This window comes from Mesoplodon densirostris, chromosome 7 (genome assembly GCF_025265405.1).
Source record: "Mesoplodon densirostris isolate mMesDen1 chromosome 7, mMesDen1 primary haplotype, whole genome shotgun sequence".
Classification (NCBI taxonomy): Eukaryota; Metazoa; Chordata; class Mammalia; order Artiodactyla; family Ziphiidae; genus Mesoplodon; species Mesoplodon densirostris.
The window spans coordinates 67,942,158-67,961,762 of NC_082667.1; the positions used below are offsets into that span (position 1 = coordinate 67,942,158).

Below are 19,605 nucleotides of genomic sequence, written 5' to 3' on the forward strand. Positions count from 1 at the left end.
ATGTCTCTAGGTGTTGGCCTGTGCTCATGAACTTCAAACTTCTCACTCTTGGATGGGGGTGAAGAGGAGGTTGACAGTCATGGATAAGTGCAGGAACAGCTGGATGTGTCCAGCTGGTGGGGCCCGAACACATTTTGGTTCCCTCTATTTCTTCCTGAGCAGGCTCACTCTCTTTCATGGGCACAAGACACGGGCCTAATAACTACAGTTAGAAATGCAGGGGAGGAGCGAGCTTCTCACCCAGCAGCCGGGCCAAATCAGCGGGAGACAGAGTAGCAGGTGGGTTCAGTTCAGCAATCACTGAACCCTGGGTTGGAGCGAGGAACTCTGCTGAGTGCGGAGCCGGGGCAAGTACGGCCTTCAGGCTCCAGGGCTCCCAGGTTGAGAGGGTCACACACACCGAAACAGGTAAGGCCGCACGTCCTGCAAGGGGCAGATCTGGGGCATCCTCCCTGCTCCGGGTAGCAGCGGGGCGCGGGCCCCGAGCGCGCAGCTCCTTTCAGGGCGGAGGGCGGCGCGAGGGAGGGAGAGAGGGAAGGGAAAGGCGAGCGTGAGCTGCCTCAAATGCTTGGAATAATTCCGCTTCCGTTTGGAAAGCCGCAGCCTCAGTCCCGCCGCGCCCGCCGCGTCCGCCCGGCGCCCGCTCCGCGTCCCGACCGGCCCGCGGCTGCCCGCTTCGTCGCCATGGCCACCTCCCCGCAGAAGTCGCCGTCTGTCCCCAAGTCCCCCACTCCCAAGTCGCCCCCGTCCCGGAAGAAAGATGACTCCTTCTTGGGGAAACTCGGAGGAACTCTGGCCCGGAGGAAGAAAGCCAAGGAGGGTGAGTGCGGCCCGGGCCGGCGAGCTGCCGGGCGGGGCGCCGAGGGGCCGGGGCTCCTCGGGCAAGGCGGGAGCGCGCCGCGGGTGCCCGGCGCCGGGGAGGGGGGCGCGCGGCGGTGCGGGCGCGCGCTGCCCGGGAATGTCTCACGGGGCTGGGCCTCGCCGCAGCCCTGCTCTGGGTCGCCCGGGCGCTGCCCTCTTGGGTCCCGCGGCGATCGGGTGTGGCGACTCGGGCCTGGAATCAGGCGACGCGCGCGCTGGGCCGGGGGCCGGGGAGGCGGCCGGGCCTGCCAGCCCGGAGGCGGCGTCCTCCCCTGGGCCTCAAGTCCCCGCCTTCTCCGCGCCGAAGGCTGGCAGTTTCCAAGTTTCTTCTGAAACTTTTCTGGGCGCCGTCACTCTCACTCTTTGCCTTCATTGGTCTTTGAAATCAGATCATTTCCTAGACCTGCTGAAGTGTACGGTAGCAGCCTTGGTCTCTGGATCTCTCGTCCGTCCCCAGGGCCCAGCAGGGCTCTATTAATGTGTAGATCAACACCAAATGTTTGTCGAACGAATGAGTGGAGAGGTGGCTGTCCTAGAGGTCCCGCCTTGTGATAAATGATAAACTCGCACGCAAGGAGAAAACCTCGATTAGACACACACACTTGTAGCATCCTGGGCTCTGATCTGACCCTTCTGTGAACTCAAGAGTTAAGGGCTCTCGCAAAAACCATTTCCTTTTCCTCACCAGGGTCAATTGAGGTGATCTTATTTTTTTCCAGGACAGTTTACATGTAAAATATTTTGTCCCATGGGCAGATTTTGCGTCCTTTTTTTTTTTTCTTAATTGAAGTATAGTTGATTTACAATATTGTGTTTGTTTCAGGTGTACTGCATAGCGATTCAGTATTTTTTGCAGATTATTACAAGATAATGGGTATAATTCCTTGGGCTATACAGTATATCCTTGTTGCTTATCTACTTTATATATAATAGTTTGTATCTGTAATCTCACACCCCTAACTTGTCCCTCCCCGCTTCTCTCTTTCCTTTGATAACCACAAGTTTGTTTTCTATATCTGTGAGTCTGTTTCTGTTTTGCATATACATTCATTTGTATTATTTTTTAGATTCCACATATAAGTGATATCATATAGTATTTGCCTTTGTCTGGCTTAATTCACTAAGCCTAATATTCTCTAGGCCCATCCATATTGCTGCAAATGGCAGTGTTTCATTCTTTTTTATGGCTGAGTAACATTCCACTGTGTATATATACACCACATCTTCTTCTATTTTTTTTTAAACATCTTTATTGGAGTACAGTTGCTTTACCATGTTGTGTTAGTTTCTTCTGTATAACAAAGTGAATCAGCTGTATGTATACATATATCCCCATATCTCCTCCCTATTGCATCTCCTTCCCACCCTCCCTATCCCACCCCCTAGGTGGTCACAAAGCACTGAGCTCATCTCCCTGTGCTATGTGGCTGCTTCCCACTAGCTATCTGTTTTACATTTGGTAGTGTATATATGTCCATGCCTCTCTCTCGCTTCGTCCCAGCTTACCCTTCCCCCTCCCCGTGTCCTCAAGTGCATTCTCTACATCTGCATCTTTATCGCTGTCCTGCCCCTAGGTTCATCAGAACCATTTTATTTATTTTTTTTAGATTCCATATATATGTGTTAGCATACAGTATTTGTTTTTCTCTTACACCACATCTTATTAATCCTGTCATCTATTGATAGGCACTTGGGTTGCTTCCACATCTTGCCTATCGTAAATAGTGCTGCTATGAACATTGGGGTACATGTATCTTTTTGAATTAGAGTTTTCATCTTTCCAGATACATACCCAGGAGTGGAATTGCTGGGTCATATGGTAGTTCTATTTTTAGTTTTTTAAGGAGCCTCCATACTGTTTTCCAAAGTGGCTGCACCAGTTTACATTCCTACCAACAGTAGACAAGGGTTCCCTTTTCTTCACATCCTCTCCACCATTTATTTGTAGCATCCTGATTTTTATTTTTATTTTTTATTTTTATTTTTTTTTGCGGTATGCGGGCCTCTCACTGTTGTGGCCTCCCCCGTTGCGGAGCACAGGCTCCGGACGCGCAGGCTCCGGACGCGCAGGCTCAGCGGCCATGGCTCACGGGCCCAGCCGCTCCGCGGCATATGGTATCCTCCCAGACCGGGGCACGAACCCGTATCCCCTGCATCGGCAGGCGGACTCTCAACCACTTGCGCCACCAGGGAGGCCCCTGATTTTTATTTTGAATAATGAGGTGACAGTCAGAAAAAGGGCTAGTGACTGCTGTGTAGGTAGAAGATGCTTAGTTTAAAAAAATTTTTATTTTCATAGACTTCAGTGGTTTGTGAATAAACATTTTTAAGTTTGTGATGATGATATGTTAAATAAGTTTCATGTTCCTGAGTTATCTTAAAGCATGAAAAAGAACTCAGTGTTGAGAATTATCAAACTTGATACAAAGAACTAGACTTCTATTCTCTATATTGAATTGAGAAGCAGCAAAACATATCCCCAGAAATGTCCCTGCCCTCCCCCGAGTGTGCTTATTTCGGAAAACCATTGTGTGAGTAGTGTGTAGTTGGTAACAAATTGTGAAACCCTGGATTGGAGAGTCTTTTCCTAGGTATCCCTGTAACTTTTTCCTACAGTGTTCCCGATATGGGCTCTCCAGCTTGAGACTGGGCAACTAAGAATTATTGAAGCTCATGACCTACCAGAAGTGCTCACCCCACTTTGCCAACTCTTTAGAAAGGTTTACTTTATATTGAGCTCAAAGGTGGTCTCTCTGTATGTACTACTATTCTGTTCATGCAGCCAGAAGAACGAGTGGGACGGTGGCTCTTCACTTTCTCCAAGTGGACCAGCCTGTTTTGTGGAGTCCCTTGATCAGTCCAAACATCCTCTGTTCCTGTAGCTGGTCCTCACAGATGAGCTTCATGGCCCCCTGATATCCTATCTTTTCAGTGTCAGTCAGGATCCCTGCAAGAAACAGAAGGGCACATTAGTTGGGATTTTAAAAATAATGTGGTGAAGGGACTGTTTACAGAGGTGTGGGCAGGGTGAAGAGAACCCAGAAGGATGCTGAGACACCTAGGAGCTACCACCAAGGGGAAGCCATTACCAGCCCTAGGCCTGAAGGGCAAGGGGAGCAAACCTCAACCCACTGAGAGCTGGAGCTATGGAAGGGGCGCTGCCTGATAGGAACTGTAGCTGTAGAGGGACACAGCCACTGTCGGAAGTGTGGAGATGGAGCAGGGAGACAGTGGCGCAAGAGATACTTGCATGTTCTCTCTCTTCTTGCCCTTGAACCTCTTGCTGGTTCTTCCCATTGGCCAGACCCCGTGGGAAGTCACCAGGGTAAGGGAATCTGGGTGATGCAATACGTCGGGGTCAGCTCCCTTCGGGCGCAGAGCAGTGCAGAGAGTAGATCATAGTGGGAGTGTTGAGAAACGGAGAATAACTAGCAGACTCTCAAAGTGAGCTGCCCAGAAGTCAACATAGTATGGTGGTAGTCCGGTCCATTAGGACAGGGTTGTCACCTCCTTTGTTCTAGCATAGATACCACATTCTATTAACGTAGCTGAGGCTGCTTTTCTTTATTCTGCCAGCAACATCACAGCTATCTCTGAGCTTGTTACCAGGTTACTCAAAGACATTTTAATGTTTGTTGCTCCTAAATCATTCCCTTCCCTATCTTGGATTGGCTCAGTTGGGTTTTGTTGTTGTTGTTGTTTGTTTGTTTGTTTTGTGGTACGCGGGCCTCTCACTGTTGTGGCCTCTCCCGTTGTGGAGCACAGGCTCTGGACGCACAGGCTCAGCGTCCATGGCTCACGGGCCTAGCCGCTCCGCATCATGTGGGATCTTCCCGGACCGGGGCACGAACCCGTGTCCCCTGCATCGTCAGGTGGACTCTCAACCACTGCGCCACCAGGGAAGCCCTCAGTTGGGTTTTTGAAACCAAGTGCAAGATCTTATTTTTATCCTTGTTATAGTACTTAACTGTTAAGTCCTGATTCTGTTATTCAGTCTATTAGCTAATCCAGGGGATGTAAGGGGGTGAATGGAAGAGCATGTGCTTCTTCTAAAGGGATGCCGTCACCCAGCTATAGCCGCTTGCTGCTACACGGGGGTGGTCCTGCAAAGTCAGAGAAGGCAGTGGGGTTGGTCTGAAATGACCTGCTCTTGGCGAGCACGTGCTGGATCTCAGTGATCGGTGCTTTCCCTGTCAAGGGCCCACTAACCATCAGTAACAATAAGGCTAGGTCTTGCTCTGGATCCTGCATAAACTCACAGCTCTGTGCTTTGCAGAGACTGCCTTCTTCCATGTTCCCCCTAGTGTTCTGGAACCTCCCATTCTTCATGATTCCTCAAGATCATGGATGTTGGTCTATCCACAAATTACCCCAGTGCTTTGGCATAGAATTCTCCTGGGCCCAAGGACTCCCGTTCATTCACTTGAAACCTGTTGTGTCTCACAGTCAGATACATGTAAGAATATTTAGGTCAATAATTTCATATTAAAAGTATGTTTTCCTAAGAATACCTACTAACATATATCATAGAATGACTGGAAGTCTCATAAGAGTATAGTACAACTAGTGATCACTCCTGTGTTTCATAAGAAAAAATAGCATGAGGGAGGCAAGAGAGAATAGAGGCTAAAAGCATGGTCTTTGGGACCAGACATATTTGGGCTTGATTTCTGGTCTGGCTCTTTATTTATTGTTATGACTTAGGACAAGTTCCTCAATGCTTCAAAACCTCTGTTTTTTCATCCATAAAATGGGAATAAAAATTCCTTCCTTACATGGAGGTTGTGAGGCTTAAATGAGACAAAGCATGGCACAAATAATGGAAGCTATTAAAATTGACAGCTCAGTTTTTTTTGTTTTTGGTTTTGGTTTTTTTTGTGGTACGCGGGCCTCTCACTGTTGTGGCCTCTCCCGTTGCAGAGCACAGGCTCCGGATGCGCAGGCTCAGCGGCCATGGCTCACGGGCCCAGCTGCTCCGCGGCATGTGGGATCTTCCCGGACCGGGGCACGAACCCATGTCCCCTGCATCGGCAGGCGGACTCTCAACCACTGCACCACCAGGGAAGCCCAGACAGCTCAGTTTTAAGTAGTCTTTAAAATTTGAAATAATCTTTTCATCATGGACTGCAAGAAGATTCCACAGGTTCTGCAAAAAGCTTCACACGACAGTATGAAGCCTGTGTAGCACTATTTTGGTCCTTTAGAAATTAGGGATCTTTCTTTGCAAGTCAGATCATCCTGTTTCCCAAGATGTCACATTTCAGCATTTAAAAATATCTGGTCCCATTCTCATGAGTTGTAGCTAGGTAGCTTTTGTTTTTCCTCTGTGGATCTTCTCGTTTTGGGTTTCCAGTCCCCATTTATGCTGTGTAGTTCTTAGACTAGCCTTTCAGAGTCTACTTGCCAAAGGGCCACTTTTCACCTGCCTTCCTCCAAATCTGTCCTCATGACTTGCTCTTTCCAGGAATGCCATCTTGGATTGTATCTCCCAGCTGAAGGTGCCCTAAATTAGGCCTGCAGCAATGGTTATTCCTATATTTTAACCACTTATTTATTATCTCTCAGAGTTTTTACATTTTGTCTGGTGCCCAAAGTGTACCATTTTGGTTCTCATTGGCTGTCCCGTGTAACTGGGGGAAATCCCCAAATTCTGCAATAGACTTATGGTTTCTAGAGTGAGCAGAAGCCTCAGCATTGCTGAGCAATCCTTCTCTCCTAATCAGCTTGCATCTTCATTTTCCAAAGTGCCATGTTGAAACCCTTGTCACTCAAGCTCTTCCCCAGACCTTGAGATAGAAAATTAAGTGCCAGGTATGAACTTGTTCAAATTTTCTTCACCCCCCCGCCACCCGCCAGTCCCAACTGTGTCTACACCTGTCCTTTCCTGTTCCCTCCCTCTCTTAGTCCCCTCCGAGGAGGTCCTTTCTTCCCTTGCTTGTGAGGTCCTTCACTTCCACTTCTTCCCAGACTTGGCATAGCCATATCCTTTTTCTCATATCCCCAGTCTTTTTCATGCTGCTCTAGCACCTTAACATCTGCAAATATGCTTGAGTCTTTGCCGTTTGTAGACACTCCCGATGCTGGTTTCCTCTTAGTTGCTCACCAGAGGCCTTGGAAAATTTGTCTGCACTGGCTTCCCCTTTCTGAGCTCCTAGTCACTTGCTGATCCGCTATTCCCATTCTTTCACCAATTATTTATTGAGTTGCCTGCCATGTGCCAGTCACTGTGTTAGGTGCTGGGATATGGCAGGGAAAAAACAGACAAACATCCCTGCCTTCATGAGCTTGCCTTCTAGTAAAAAAGACAGATCACAAATGTACGTATTGTATTAGAGTAGTGATGAGTGCTCTAGAGCGAAATAAAGCAGGGAAAGGGGAAATGGAGTGTAGTGGAGTGCGGGAGGAGGGATGGTTGACAGTTTTAAATAGGGTGGCTAGGGGAGACCTCACCGAGAAGGGTTTACTTGGGTAAGGTCCTGAGGAAGTGAGGGAGCGCAGTATGTGTATCTTGGAGAAGAACACTGCAGGCAGAGGGAATGGCAGATTCAAAGACCCTGAGGCAGGAGTGGACCTGGTGTCTTGAGGACAACTGTGGAAGGTGGTGAGATCTCAGGGGTAATTACAGTGAGGGGACAGCTGTGTCATGTTCTGGAGGCCATCGTAAGCCTGGGGCCTTTACTCAGGGTGATGTGGGAAGTTTTGTGCCAAGGAATAATATGATCATGCTTGCTCTGATGGTGGTAAGTGGCTGAGGAGGGGGCAGGAGTGGAAACAGGGAGGTGAGTTAGGAGGCCACTGTAATGATCCAGGTGAGAGACAGAGGTGGTCTGGCGCTGAGCGGTAGCAGTGGAGGAGTGAGCGTTCAGTTCTGGATATAGTTTGAAGATATAGGGGATAAGATCTATTGAAAGATCGGATGGAAGGTGAGAGAGTAGAATCAAGATGACTCCAGGGTTTGGGTTTGAACAAACCCAAAGATGGAATTGACGTTAACAGAGTTGGAGAATACTACAGGAAGACCTGAGGTGGGGAGAAAGAGCAGGACTCTCTTTTGGACCCTGTTTAGTTAGAGTTGCCTCCTGGACTTCCCAGGGGCCATATTGAGTTCGCAGTTGGTTCTAGGAATCTAGCTCAGGGGAGGGTTCTGGGCTGGAGACACCTCTGTATGTAGGTGTACTTAAAGCCATGAGACTGAAGGAGATCATCAAGGAAGGAGTATAGGACGTAGAAGAGGTCCATGGACTTTCCAACATTTAGAAGTTGGGAGGTGAGGAGGAACCAGCAAGAGAGACTGGAAAGGAGTGACCAGTGTGACAGGAGGGGAAATGGGAGAGTGTGGACTCCTGGAAGTCGATTGAAGAATTTATTCTGTTCCCAAGATTTACACTTCACTGGCCAAATTCTCCAGAATCCCATCTCCTTTTCAATCATCACTCCACTTGGGCTCTTGGTGGCATTCGTATTATTCAACTTTTTCTTTTTATAAACAAACTAATAAATTTATGGCTGCGTTGGGTCTTCGTTGCTGCACATGGGCTTTCTCTAGTTGTGGCGAGCGGGGGCTACTCTTCGTTGTGGTGCATGGGCTTCTCATTGCGGTGGCTTCTCTTTGTTGCAGAGCATGGGCTCTAGGCGTGCGGGCTCAGTAGTTGTGGCTCACGTGCTCTAGAGTGCAGGCTCAGTAGTTGTGGCAGGTGGGCATAGTTGCTCCGCGGCATGTGGGATCGTCCCAGACCAGGGATCGAACCCATGTTCCCTGCATTGGCAGTCGGATTCTTAACCACTGTGCCACCAGGGAAGTCCCTCAACTTTTTCTTTTCCTTAAAATTCTCTTCTCCCTTGATCTTATCCACACTGAATTGTTCCCTGTGTCTATTTTTTTCGGACTCCTTCTCGAGCTTCTGTTATTTGTTTACCTCTCAGCAGCATTTCCCGGGGTCCTGACTTCACCTGCTTTGCCCTCTCATTCTGTTTTCCTCTCCATGGATTATCTCACTTACTCCCATGGCTTCAAGGGCCACCTGCCCATTTGTGGTTCCCCAATCCACATCTCAAATCCAGATCTTGTATCCAGATACATCTTTCCACTGTCTCCTGGATGTGTCACGGGATCCTCAGATTCAGCATGCCTGTGTTGGAATTATTATTTGTCTCACTTGCCCAAATCTGCTTCTCCTCTTCCACCATCCCACCAGCTTCCTGAGGTGGAAATGTTGCAGTTGTCCTCTGTTTCAGAGGTCAGCAACTTTTTCAAAGAGGCAGATAGTAAATATTTTAGACTTTGCTGGCCCTCTGGCCTCTACACAGCTCTGCCCTTGAGGCCACAGATGATAGGTAGATGAACCAGCGTGGCTGTGTTCCAATAAAACTGTACTTATGGACACTGAAGTTTGAATTTCACATAATTTTAATATGTCTCAAAATATTCTTTTTGTTCTTTTTCAGTCACTTGTAAAATATGAAAACCATTCCTAGTACTGGGGCTGTGCAAAAATGGATGGAGGCTGGATATGGCCGTGGGCAGTAGTTCGCCCACCCCTGCTCTGTTTCATCCCCACACCAATCATCTCTCACGAAGTCCTGCTAATTCTGCCATCTAAATATTGCTGCCTTAATTCAGGCCTCATGAGTGCTCTTTGTTTTCTTCGGGATTGCTTATTTTATTAAACTTTAGCGTCTTTATTTTCCACCTGAAGTATTGCTGTATCCACCCCACTAGTCTCCCTAGCTCTGGTCCTTTTTTGTTCAACCCACCCTTCATCCTTTTGCCGATATGTGGTTTTTTTAAGCACCGAGAGAACATATCCCCAGTGAACTTCTTAGCGTGGTGTTAAGCCCTTCACAGTTTTTCCGTGGTCTGCCCTTTTGGTCTAGTCTCCGTTATATCCCTTTCAAGAAGCCTCCATTTTAGCTATACGAAACTGCTCTTCATTCCCCACACACGTCATGTTCTTCCACATGTTTTCACCTTTACACATGCGGTTCCATGTTTCTGGAATGACCTTCTTCCCTTCTCTGTGCAACAAAACTCCTGTTCAATCATTGAAACCCAACTCAGATATCCCGTCCTGCTTGATGCCTTCTGTAGCTCCCCTAGGAAGAGTGAGACGCTTCCCTTTGTGGGAAGACGCTTCCCTTTGTGCTGCCGTTTGTGGCTGTGCATGTCACGTTATGATGAGAGTTCTCCTCCTGTGCCTCTCCTGCCTGGCATCGTATTTAACACATAATGATATTGCAATTTCTATGGAATGAATTTCCCTGTATTTACCTTGGTGAAAACAGCCCACCACTAACTGGTTGTGTAATTTTTTTTTTTTTTTTTTTTTTTTTTTTTTTTTGGTGGTACACGGGCCTCTCACTGCTGTGGCCTCTCCTGCTGCGGAGCACAGGCTCCGGACGCGCAGGCTCAGCAGCCATGGCTCACGGGCCCAGCCGCTTCACGGCATGTGGGATCCTCCCAGACCGGGGCACGAATCCGTGTCCCCTGCATCGGCAGACGGACTCTCAACCACTGCGCCACCAGGGAAGCCCTGGTTGTGTAATCTTAGACAAGTCTCTTCCCCTTTGCCCGTTTCTAACATCAGGGGATTGGACTAAGTAACCTTTCAGGGTTCTTTCAGACTTCTGAGCTCTCATTTCACCAGGCTTCTCTCAAATTCAGTTTTATTGTCTGTGTAGGGTGGTCTGGGAGTGACATCATCACAAAGACCTCTTTCTTTCCTCCACTAATGAAGGCACCTCTGTGTCGGGAGGAGGAGATGGAAACCAGGATAAGTGGGCTGCGGCCCAAGGACACCTCCATATTAGGAATCGGTCTCCTTGTCTCATGGAATATCTCCCTTTGGTTAACAAGCACAGCTCATAATTATGTTTTAGATATTAGTACAGGAGGAGAGATGAAATCCTTATGTAAACATGTGTAAGCATCTAAAATCTCCACTCACTGCCATAGGAAAAAGAACACAGTTGGGGAAAACACTACAACAATTTTAATAATAAAAGGCTTTAAAAATACTTTTAAAAATAAAAATAAAATACTTTAAAAAAAGATGTAAACATTCTCTTTCATATTCAATATGTTCTGTAGCCTGAAGTCAGTAGGAAATCCAAATGAGGGCTTTGCCTGAGGACCAAGGTCCCCGGGACAAGACGGTCTCATCCTTTCTTTTCCATCTTCCCTGTAGACTCCAGAGGACAGAAGTTGTGTTTGTTCTGCTCACATTGTATCCCAGGTGCCTGGCACAGCATCGGTATTTAACAGGTGCTTTGCAAAGCAGTATTTAACTGCTGGAAAGGTCAGTGGGGATAAGATGCCCAGGTTACTTCAAACTCTGCTCTAAGCTTCGATGACTCTTCTGGGGCCTTGATTCCATCCAGGCCTCGCTTGTGGCCATGTGTGTGTGTGTCTGTGTGTCTGTGTGTGTGTGTCTGTGTGTGTGTGGCTTAGAAAACTGCCTCCCCCCTCCCCTCAGGAATCTCTTTACCCTTTGTGGGAAGACATTATCACTTAGCTCTGTTATTTGACAAACACACAAAGGCCCCCGAGACCAGAGGTGTGGGTCCTAGAATCCGTGGGTGTGGATTGGGCAGCGGCAGCAGTGTGTCTGAGAGGAAGCCCACTGGCCAAGGGTGGGACAAGGCCAGCATTCTTTCTTTTCATTTGTGGAAATGGCATTGCACACATTCATGTTAAAGTGCTTCAATGAAGAAGGACCGAGGTGGAGTAGCCTAATTGCAAGGTTTGGGGGAGACAAGAGAAACGTGCAGATGGAAACTCTACAAGAGAGATTCAGAATCCCTTTTGTTCCTCCAAGTTGGCCCTGTTCCCCCGCTCCATTTATCCCTTCTTGCCTCTCTCAGCTTCATTTACTCACTAAGTGCAGAACTAAGGAAATCTGAAAATCGGCCAGAGCCTGGCCACGATCATTACTTCCCAGCAAGGGAGCTCCATCACTACAACTCTCCCCACTCCAGCCCACCAAGAAAAAGAACCTCCCAAAGCAGAGGGTGGCTGATGCCAGGTCCCCGCTGAGCGCTGCCTCGCCCCTGTTCATGGTCATTGCCTCCTTGTCAGGCCCGGGAAGAATGTCTGCATGGGGTGGGAGCACTTAGCACTCGTTTAAAATCTGGTTCTCCTAGCATTTACTAAGTGATCATTCTGTTTGCTCTGAACATACCCACCTGCCGCAGCCTTAGAAAAACCAACTTTGTGACTAGTGTCACTGGCTTCCCTTCAAACCAGCCTTAGGGAAACGTTAGGCCATGGATGGAAGAAGCAGTGAACTTCATCAGTTTAAACAGAAATAGTCTTAACTACCACACATTCTCTTGGGGGAAGGAAGAATGAACCAAATCACTTAGCTCCTGACTTTTTAAATAAAAGTTGTTTTTTCTTCCCCATTATAAAATTAACCTATACTTATGGGATTTATGGGAAAATAGAAAGAGAAAACAATCATGCAATGTTCCAATTCCCAAAGGCAATCACTATTAGGATTTGGGGTGGGTTTTTTTTTCTCTTTTTTCCTTCTTTATAACTTTTCTTTTTTATAATTGTAATTATACCATGTATATTATATAGATAAAAATTCTGTATCTTTATTTTCATTTATTATAATGTAAATAGTTTTCATGTTATTATAGTTTTTAATTAAACATATTTTTTATTGGTGAATGATATTCCACTGAGTGAAAGTCCTATTGTTTACTTAACCATTTCTTTTGGTGCTTTTTAAAATTTTTCTAGAAATAATGCCTAAAGTGTTGTTGTTGTTTTTTTTAATATTCAGAGTAATTTTTTTTTTGACTGGAGCTCCAAAAGTACAATTATAGGGTTAAAGGGTAACAGTTGGCTTGCTTACTATCAATATTTTATAATTGATGACCAGGAGACATGACTGCTTTTGGGTCTGGGTGGTCTTCCTGGTAGGTTGTTTGAAAGTAAAACCAACATTGTTAGGCTGAAAGTTTCTGCTCCTGGCAGGACCAGGTCACCTGTGGGGTGGGGTAGAATGGGAAATGAATGTGTCAGGAGAGCACAGATTTCCATCCTGGCCACTGATATATGCAAAGTAAGCTCTAGTACAGGCAGGTCTTTATTTCAGAACATCCTCTCATGGCCATTCTTCACCCTTCTATGGCCTGGTCTATAAAAGGACCCAAGGTGTGTCCGCCTTGGCAATAATCATCCTTGAAGTCACAGCCGCCACCCTCTGTCACTCTGAGTTCTCACCAGGCGCATGTAAGACCCAGTGGAGGTTTGTTCAAGAAGTCCCTCCTTCCCTTGATCACTTCCTCCCATCTCCTAATCTCTGAATTCTAGGACTTGCCCCACAAGTTGGTAACCAGAGACAAATGGGAGGTAATCGCAAGACGGGGGGCTGAGTGCCACAGCAGACAAATTTGGATCTCAGGGGGTGAAGGACCCCTTAGGCGATGTGGTGCTTTCAAGCTGGGTCTTGAAGCCAGAGGAGGAGCCCCACAGGCTGACAAGAGAAGGGATGGGATTTGGGAGCCTTCTGAGTTTCAGGTTGGATTTTGACAGAGTGGGCAGGGCTGATGCCTCTGGGGCTCAGTTTCCTCACCCTGCTTAGGCGGCAGTAGTCAGGGGTCCCATTTCATCTCCTGAGATGGAGCGGAGCCAGCTGGAGCACGTAATTATCACACCCAGCACCCCAGGGAGTATTTCTGGGGAATCACTTGTGGAGGCAGATCCCCTCCCTAGGAGTGATGTATTGCGGGCATTTATCTCATTGCTGAGTCATCTCCCATTTCTCTTCACTCATTCCCTTATCTCTTTTAAAATCCAGAGGCAACTCCCCTCTTCTAGGCTGTGAAAAACACAGCCTGACCCTGAGGAGCTGGGGATGATGCAGCAGATCTCCTGGGGCTGAGGATGTTGGATGGCAGACGGGCAAGGCTGCCGGCCTGTGTCTGCTCCCTCAGTGATGTAAACCCAAGGTCGCAGAGCTCCCGACTACACCACAGGGCTCAGTGGAGCCAGGCTCTGCACTTGTTTCTTTCTAGGAAATGTTCATCGGTAGAATAATCTGCCAATTGCAGGATTACATTGACTTTTCAATTCAAAACAATTCTTCCTAAAGCAGTTTTTGTCTTGGCCAGCATGGCTTTGGCTATGGGGCCTGCTGGGAGGGAAAATGCATCCTGTGGGGCAGGGAAGTGAGAGAGGAGTTCAGGAAGAGGGTCTGCAACACCAGTCACCCAGTTTCGGGGACAAGGGCACTCCTGGTCCGTGGCCGTGGGCACCGAGATGGCAGGGTGCAGGGATTCCTGGCACCTTTTGGGTGTCTGAGTCCTGAATCAGGGAGGCTCATCCAACTGCAGGTGGGGTCTGAGATTCAGGGTCCTGGGGACAGAAGCTGGCAGAACCTAGCAGGCAAGTCAGGACCCTAGCTGAGGAGGAAAGGAGCAGGGGCAGGCTAAGGCTCAGTGTGGACTCAGGACTCCCTGGCCCCCACAAGTGGAGGTAAGAGGAGAGGCTGCCGAGGCTCATGGGAAGCCTGGGTCTTGCCTCGCTCAGCCTCCCCTACACTCCAGGCTTGGAAATAAACTTCCCCTCAGTGGAGATGGGTGTTTCTGGTTTATCGAAAGGCAGGGCTATCCAGGGCTCCCAGCCCTGGGGGACAGACCTGCAGATGACAGGTGGTTGATGATGACAGTTGGGAGAAACAGGGGCAGTAGGAACCGACAGTTTTGATGCTGTCTGCCAAACACAGAAGAAGGGTAGCACAATTCCATTTTAAAGCAGCTCAGGATACAGGCAAGTCCCGAAATAGCCCCTTGCGAGGAGCAGCAACTGCCTCTTGGCTGAGGGTTGCAGGGCTCAGTAGCCCCTCCAGCACATGTCCAAGTGCCTGGAGAACAGAACGATCTCTTCACCTGCTTTTCCTCCATGCCTATCATTACGGTAAATTACAAGGCTCCCATGATGACTAGGCAGAGGCAGGTTGATTTGTTCCTTCTGACTGTCACTGTGCTGAACTTGGCGGGGGTGAGGGGCACCCAGATTTCACACCTGGTAATGGCCCTGCCATGGGTGGATGTTAGCACAATTGGGACCTGACACTTCAATAAATCTGAGACATTCTGCCTCAGAGATTGAAGTTCAGAATTGCTTAAATTGGTGTTGGAGCAGGTGGGAAACAGGAGTCCAGGGCCATGAATTAGATAGATAGCAATTGTCATTCAGTTTGTAAGGCTTGAATGTCACTTTTCAAATGATATGACATCAATTTAAGTAATTTGGTCTCCCAGCTACCTAGCCCTTTCATTATTTCTGGTTCTGGGACATGTGGTTCATGGTCTAGCTTATGCTCTTATGTGGACAAAAAATAGAAAACGAAAACCAAAAAACACCTCGCTTGTATCGCTAGGGTTGGACAGTTATGTTGGGTTATCAGTTTTCATGGGAGCGTGGATGACAATTTCATCTCCTACCTGGACGTGCTGGTAACTCCCCAAGCTACGCTTCCAGCCGTGACCTCTCACCTGAGCTTCAGACTCATTAACATATGTGGGTCATGGCATTGTCACTTGTGCACAGGGACAGACCTGGATTGTAACACAGGGCACATAATTCTCAAAGGCTTCTGATGAGGTGGGAACGTGCTCTGATTTCTGATGGCAGCTGGAGTCCAGGGGAGAGGTGGTCTGATCCGTATAGAGGAGTGGGTACTTTTTAAAAAAATATTGCAGCTTTATTGAGATACAATTCAGCCGTTTGAGCAGTAAAATTCAGTGTTTTTTAATACATTCAAAGTGGTACAACCCTTGACACGACCAACTTTAGAATGTTCTCACCACCCCAAAGAGAAAGCCTGTACCCTCCCCTCCCCATTCCCTTACCTCCAAGTAACCAATCTGTCTCTCTAGATTTGCCTATTCTGGACATTTCATATAAATGGAATCCTGTGATATGTGGTCTTTTGTGCCTGAATTTTTTCACTTAGCATAGTATTTTCAAAGTCCAACCATGTTGTAGCTTGTATCAGTACTTAATTCCTTTTTATGGCTGACCAATGTTCAATATCTGTTATATAGATATACCACATTTTGTTATCCTTTCCTCAGTTGATGGACACTTGAATGGTTTGTACTTCTTGGCTATTATGAATAATGTGGCTATCAATTTTCACGTACAGTTTTTGTGTGGACTTGTGTTTTCATTTCTCTCGGGTATATACCTGGGAGTGTGGCGTTGCTGGCTCATAGGCCAACTCTATGCTTAACACGTTGAAGAACTGCCGGGCTGCACTATTTTACCTTCCCACCAGCAGTATATGAGGGATCCAGTGTCTCTACATCCTCACCAGCATTGGTTATTATCTGACTTTTTTTTTTTTTTTTTTTTTTCGGTGGTACGCGGGCCTCACTGTTGTGGCCTCTCCCGTCGCGGAGCACAGGCTCCGGACGCGCAGGCTCAGCGGCCATGGCTCACGGGCCCAGCCGCTCCGCGGCATGTGGGATCTTCCCAGACCGGGGCACGAACCCGTGTTCCCCTGCATTGGCAGGCGGACTCCCAACCACTGCGCCACCAGGGAAGCCCATATCTGACTTTTGGATTATAACCCTTCCAGTGGGTGTGAAGATTACCTCATTGTGGTTTTCATTTGCATCTCCCCAATGGCTAATGAGGTTGAGCCTCTTTCCGTGTGCTTTTTTGACCATTTGTAAGTCTTCTTGGGCACTTAGGCTTTTTAAATTCCATGGAGTTCAGTGCACATCTCCTCCATCCTGAGCATGATGAGTGCCCTGCCTGACACCCAGAAAGGTGCACCCCGGGGAAGTCTCATCCTCCCATTTTTTAAATGTTGGCTAGGAGCACTGGAGACATGCTGCGTCTTGTATAGGTGCATCTTCATCTTGCAGAATGACTGTATTCCTGAAATATTTCCTGTGAGGCAAATTGTCATCATCCTGTTATACCACTGACTTGCATTATTAGAAATTATTTGGCTGCGATACAGTTTTAACCCCAAATTGTTAAAGAAAACTTATACCAAGAAACTAGCAAAGATTTAAAACGTGTACATTTAAGTGAAATGTGGAAATTCTTGGTGATATACCATTGCTTTTCAAATAATAATAATAACACAACAGTGACAATAATTACATAAGTGCGTTGTGCAGTTATGGGCCAGGCAATGCAGTAGAGGCTTTACATGTATTAACTTATTTGATCTTCCTAATAACCCCATGACATAGATATTATTAGCATCTCTGCCCCTTTACAGATGTGGAAAGTGAGGGACAGAGAGGCCAGGTAACTTGCCCAAGGTCAGGACTGGTGTCCTGCTTAAGGTAACACTAGCTGCTGTACGGATAAGCCCCCAATTCTCAGAAACTTAACATCATAAAAGTATATTTCTTGCTTATAGCAGAACCCGATGGCATCGTTATTGATTGGATTGCCTTCCACGTGGTCATTCAGGGATCCAGGCCCCTTACCCCTTATGTCTCTGCCTTCCTTCAGGTTCTTTGAGTCCTCACCCATCAGCCAGCTAGTGAGAAAGAGAACAAGACTGCAGTGGGAAGTTTTTATGGGTCAGGTATAGACATCCATATCACTTCTGCCCACTTACCACTGGTCAGAGCTCAGTTATGGGGCCATACCTACATGTACGAGGGACCAAGAATCATAGTTGAGTTGTCTGCCCAGAGGGAAAGGAAAGGAGCTTTGGCAAGTGCATGCGTCATTTTGCTATTGCTAGAAAGTGGAAGACATGGGATTTGAACACTGGCAGTTTGGCTCCAGAGACTAATTCTAAACTAGCACATTCTACCTCCTCACTGTGAACAGTGGCTCAAAGTCTGAGAAAAATGTAGAAGGTCACATCAGTTTTTGCTCGGTTTTCTTCCCACCTGTAACTGTATTTGGTTGCCTGGATGCTGTGCTTGGGAATTCTGTCAAAGTTGCTGTCTTTCAGAAAAGAATAACAGTGAGAACTAATATTAATTGAGTGTTTGCGCACTTTACATGTTCTGCTTCTTTTAATCTTCACAATTAACCCCAGGAGATAAGGAGTTATAATTATTCCCATTTTCCAGGCGAGGAAGATGAAGAGAGAGCTTGGTTATGTGTCCAAGGCCATATAAGTGTGTCGTGTCTCTGGGCTTCAAAAGCCCTCACACAGGACTACTGTGCAAGGTAGGGGTTGAAGGGAAGAGAAGATGAGAAAGCCACATACACCGTAGGTACCATTCAAAATGCAGCCAGAACCTTGTTTGGATCCTGCTTCAAACAAAGCAACTTCTCTAAGTCATTTACGAGACAATTAGGAAAACGTAAACATTCGCAGGAGATTTGATGACATGAAGAAGTTATCGTTAATTTGTCAGGTGGGAGGATGGTTACCTTAAAAGGCAAAAAAGTCCTTATCTTTTCGAGATACATACTGAAATGTTTATGGACGGCAGGATCGAATGTCTAGGATTTGCTTGAAATCATGCAGTGTCTGTGGAGAAAAGTGGCCGCGAGTTGTCAATTATTGTAGAATGATGATGGGTGCATGGAGGATTGTGGTACTAGGCTCTCACTTTGGGGTCTATTTGAAATTTTCCATAATAATTACAATAAAGGAGACTTTGATGAGTCAGACTATAGCGAATGGACTTCCTCTAGCCCCCTGGATGGTAAATGAAGTGCTGGGGGTGGGCTCAGAGCACTGAACGCATTTGCTGGAGAACAGCTGAGCAGCCTGGGGTGTTCTGTAAAGCAGGTCTTCTGGGACTCCGAAAGCCATGGTTTTGAATTGAGATTCAGTGCCCAGAGACTTGAGCTCCTGAAAATGAGCCCCGGGGCCTCCAAAAGGCAGAAGCACAGGCTTCCTGGGTGAGGAGAGATTGGGCCAAAGTCGGGCTCTGCCCTGGCCAAACGGCCTCAGCACAGGCTCCTCGTGCAACCTGTGAAGAACCTCTTGCTGAAAGGTACGGCTCAGCCCCAGGCCCCAGCTGCACTTTAATCAAACAGTGAAAATCCATCAAAGACGTGGCCTCCTCAGACAGCCCATTCTCCCGAGTCCCAGGTGAAGCCAGCTCTTGGCTGGCTGCGGGCCAGGAGGAAGGTGGGCTGCAGGCCCTCCCAAGCCCCTGCCTAAAATCAACAGCCACCGCTCAGCAGCCTGGCTTCCAACCCAATGCAAATTAAGCCTGGCATTTGGAGATGGTATTAAGTGTCCTAAATCAATATTCTAGAGGCAGGATCAGAACAATTAAAAACTCTGATTTCCTCCTCAGATCATTGGAGTATATATGCATATGAGTTGTTCAGTTCATTTTTAAAACTCAGCAGGTTGAGAATGATGTGGGTCTGCTTGGTGATGCTCTGAACATAGTTCATTCCATTCTCAGTAGCTCTTCCTATTTTTACACGTATCCAGTGAATGTCAAGCACAGAGGTGCTTTCATATATGATGTCACATTTAATCCTTAACAGTAACTGTGGGAGGTCCTGTCATGTCCATTTTACAGGTGAGGAAACTGAGGCTCAGAGAGATGAAGTGACTTGCCCAAGGTCTCTCAGCCACTAAGTGGTAGAGCAGGGATGGGAATCCATTTCTTCATACTCAAATCTAATGCTTTGCCCACCTGGCTTTTCTGAATAGTGTTTATTTTTCATTCGCCAATAATAATAACTAATGATGAATAAAAGAGTAACCATAGTAACTGTTTATTTATTTACAGTTTCTCCGGCTTTAAAGGTGTTGGCTGCTTTTCTAGTTTGTC

The 19,605-nt window shown here is 47.2% G+C and overlaps 1 protein-coding gene across 2 annotated transcripts in view; it reads left to right on the top strand.

Annotated features, from left to right (window-relative positions):
- The first annotated feature begins 252 nt into the window (after positions 1 to 252).
- The window catches only part of PARVA (parvin alpha), a 197,575-nt gene continuing 178,222 nt past the window's right edge, over positions 253 to 19,605 (top strand). The window contains exons 1-2 of one of the 2 annotated variants that reach the window (XM_060103083.1): positions 253 to 408; positions 598 to 820. In XM_060103083.1, coding sequence (XP_059959066.1) covers positions 685 to 820 — 136 coding nt within the window. In that variant the 5' untranslated portion in view covers positions 253 to 408; positions 598 to 684. Of the gene's footprint in view, positions 409 to 569; positions 821 to 19,605 lie in introns of those variants that run through there. The other variant, XM_060103082.1, reaches the window with a different exon arrangement.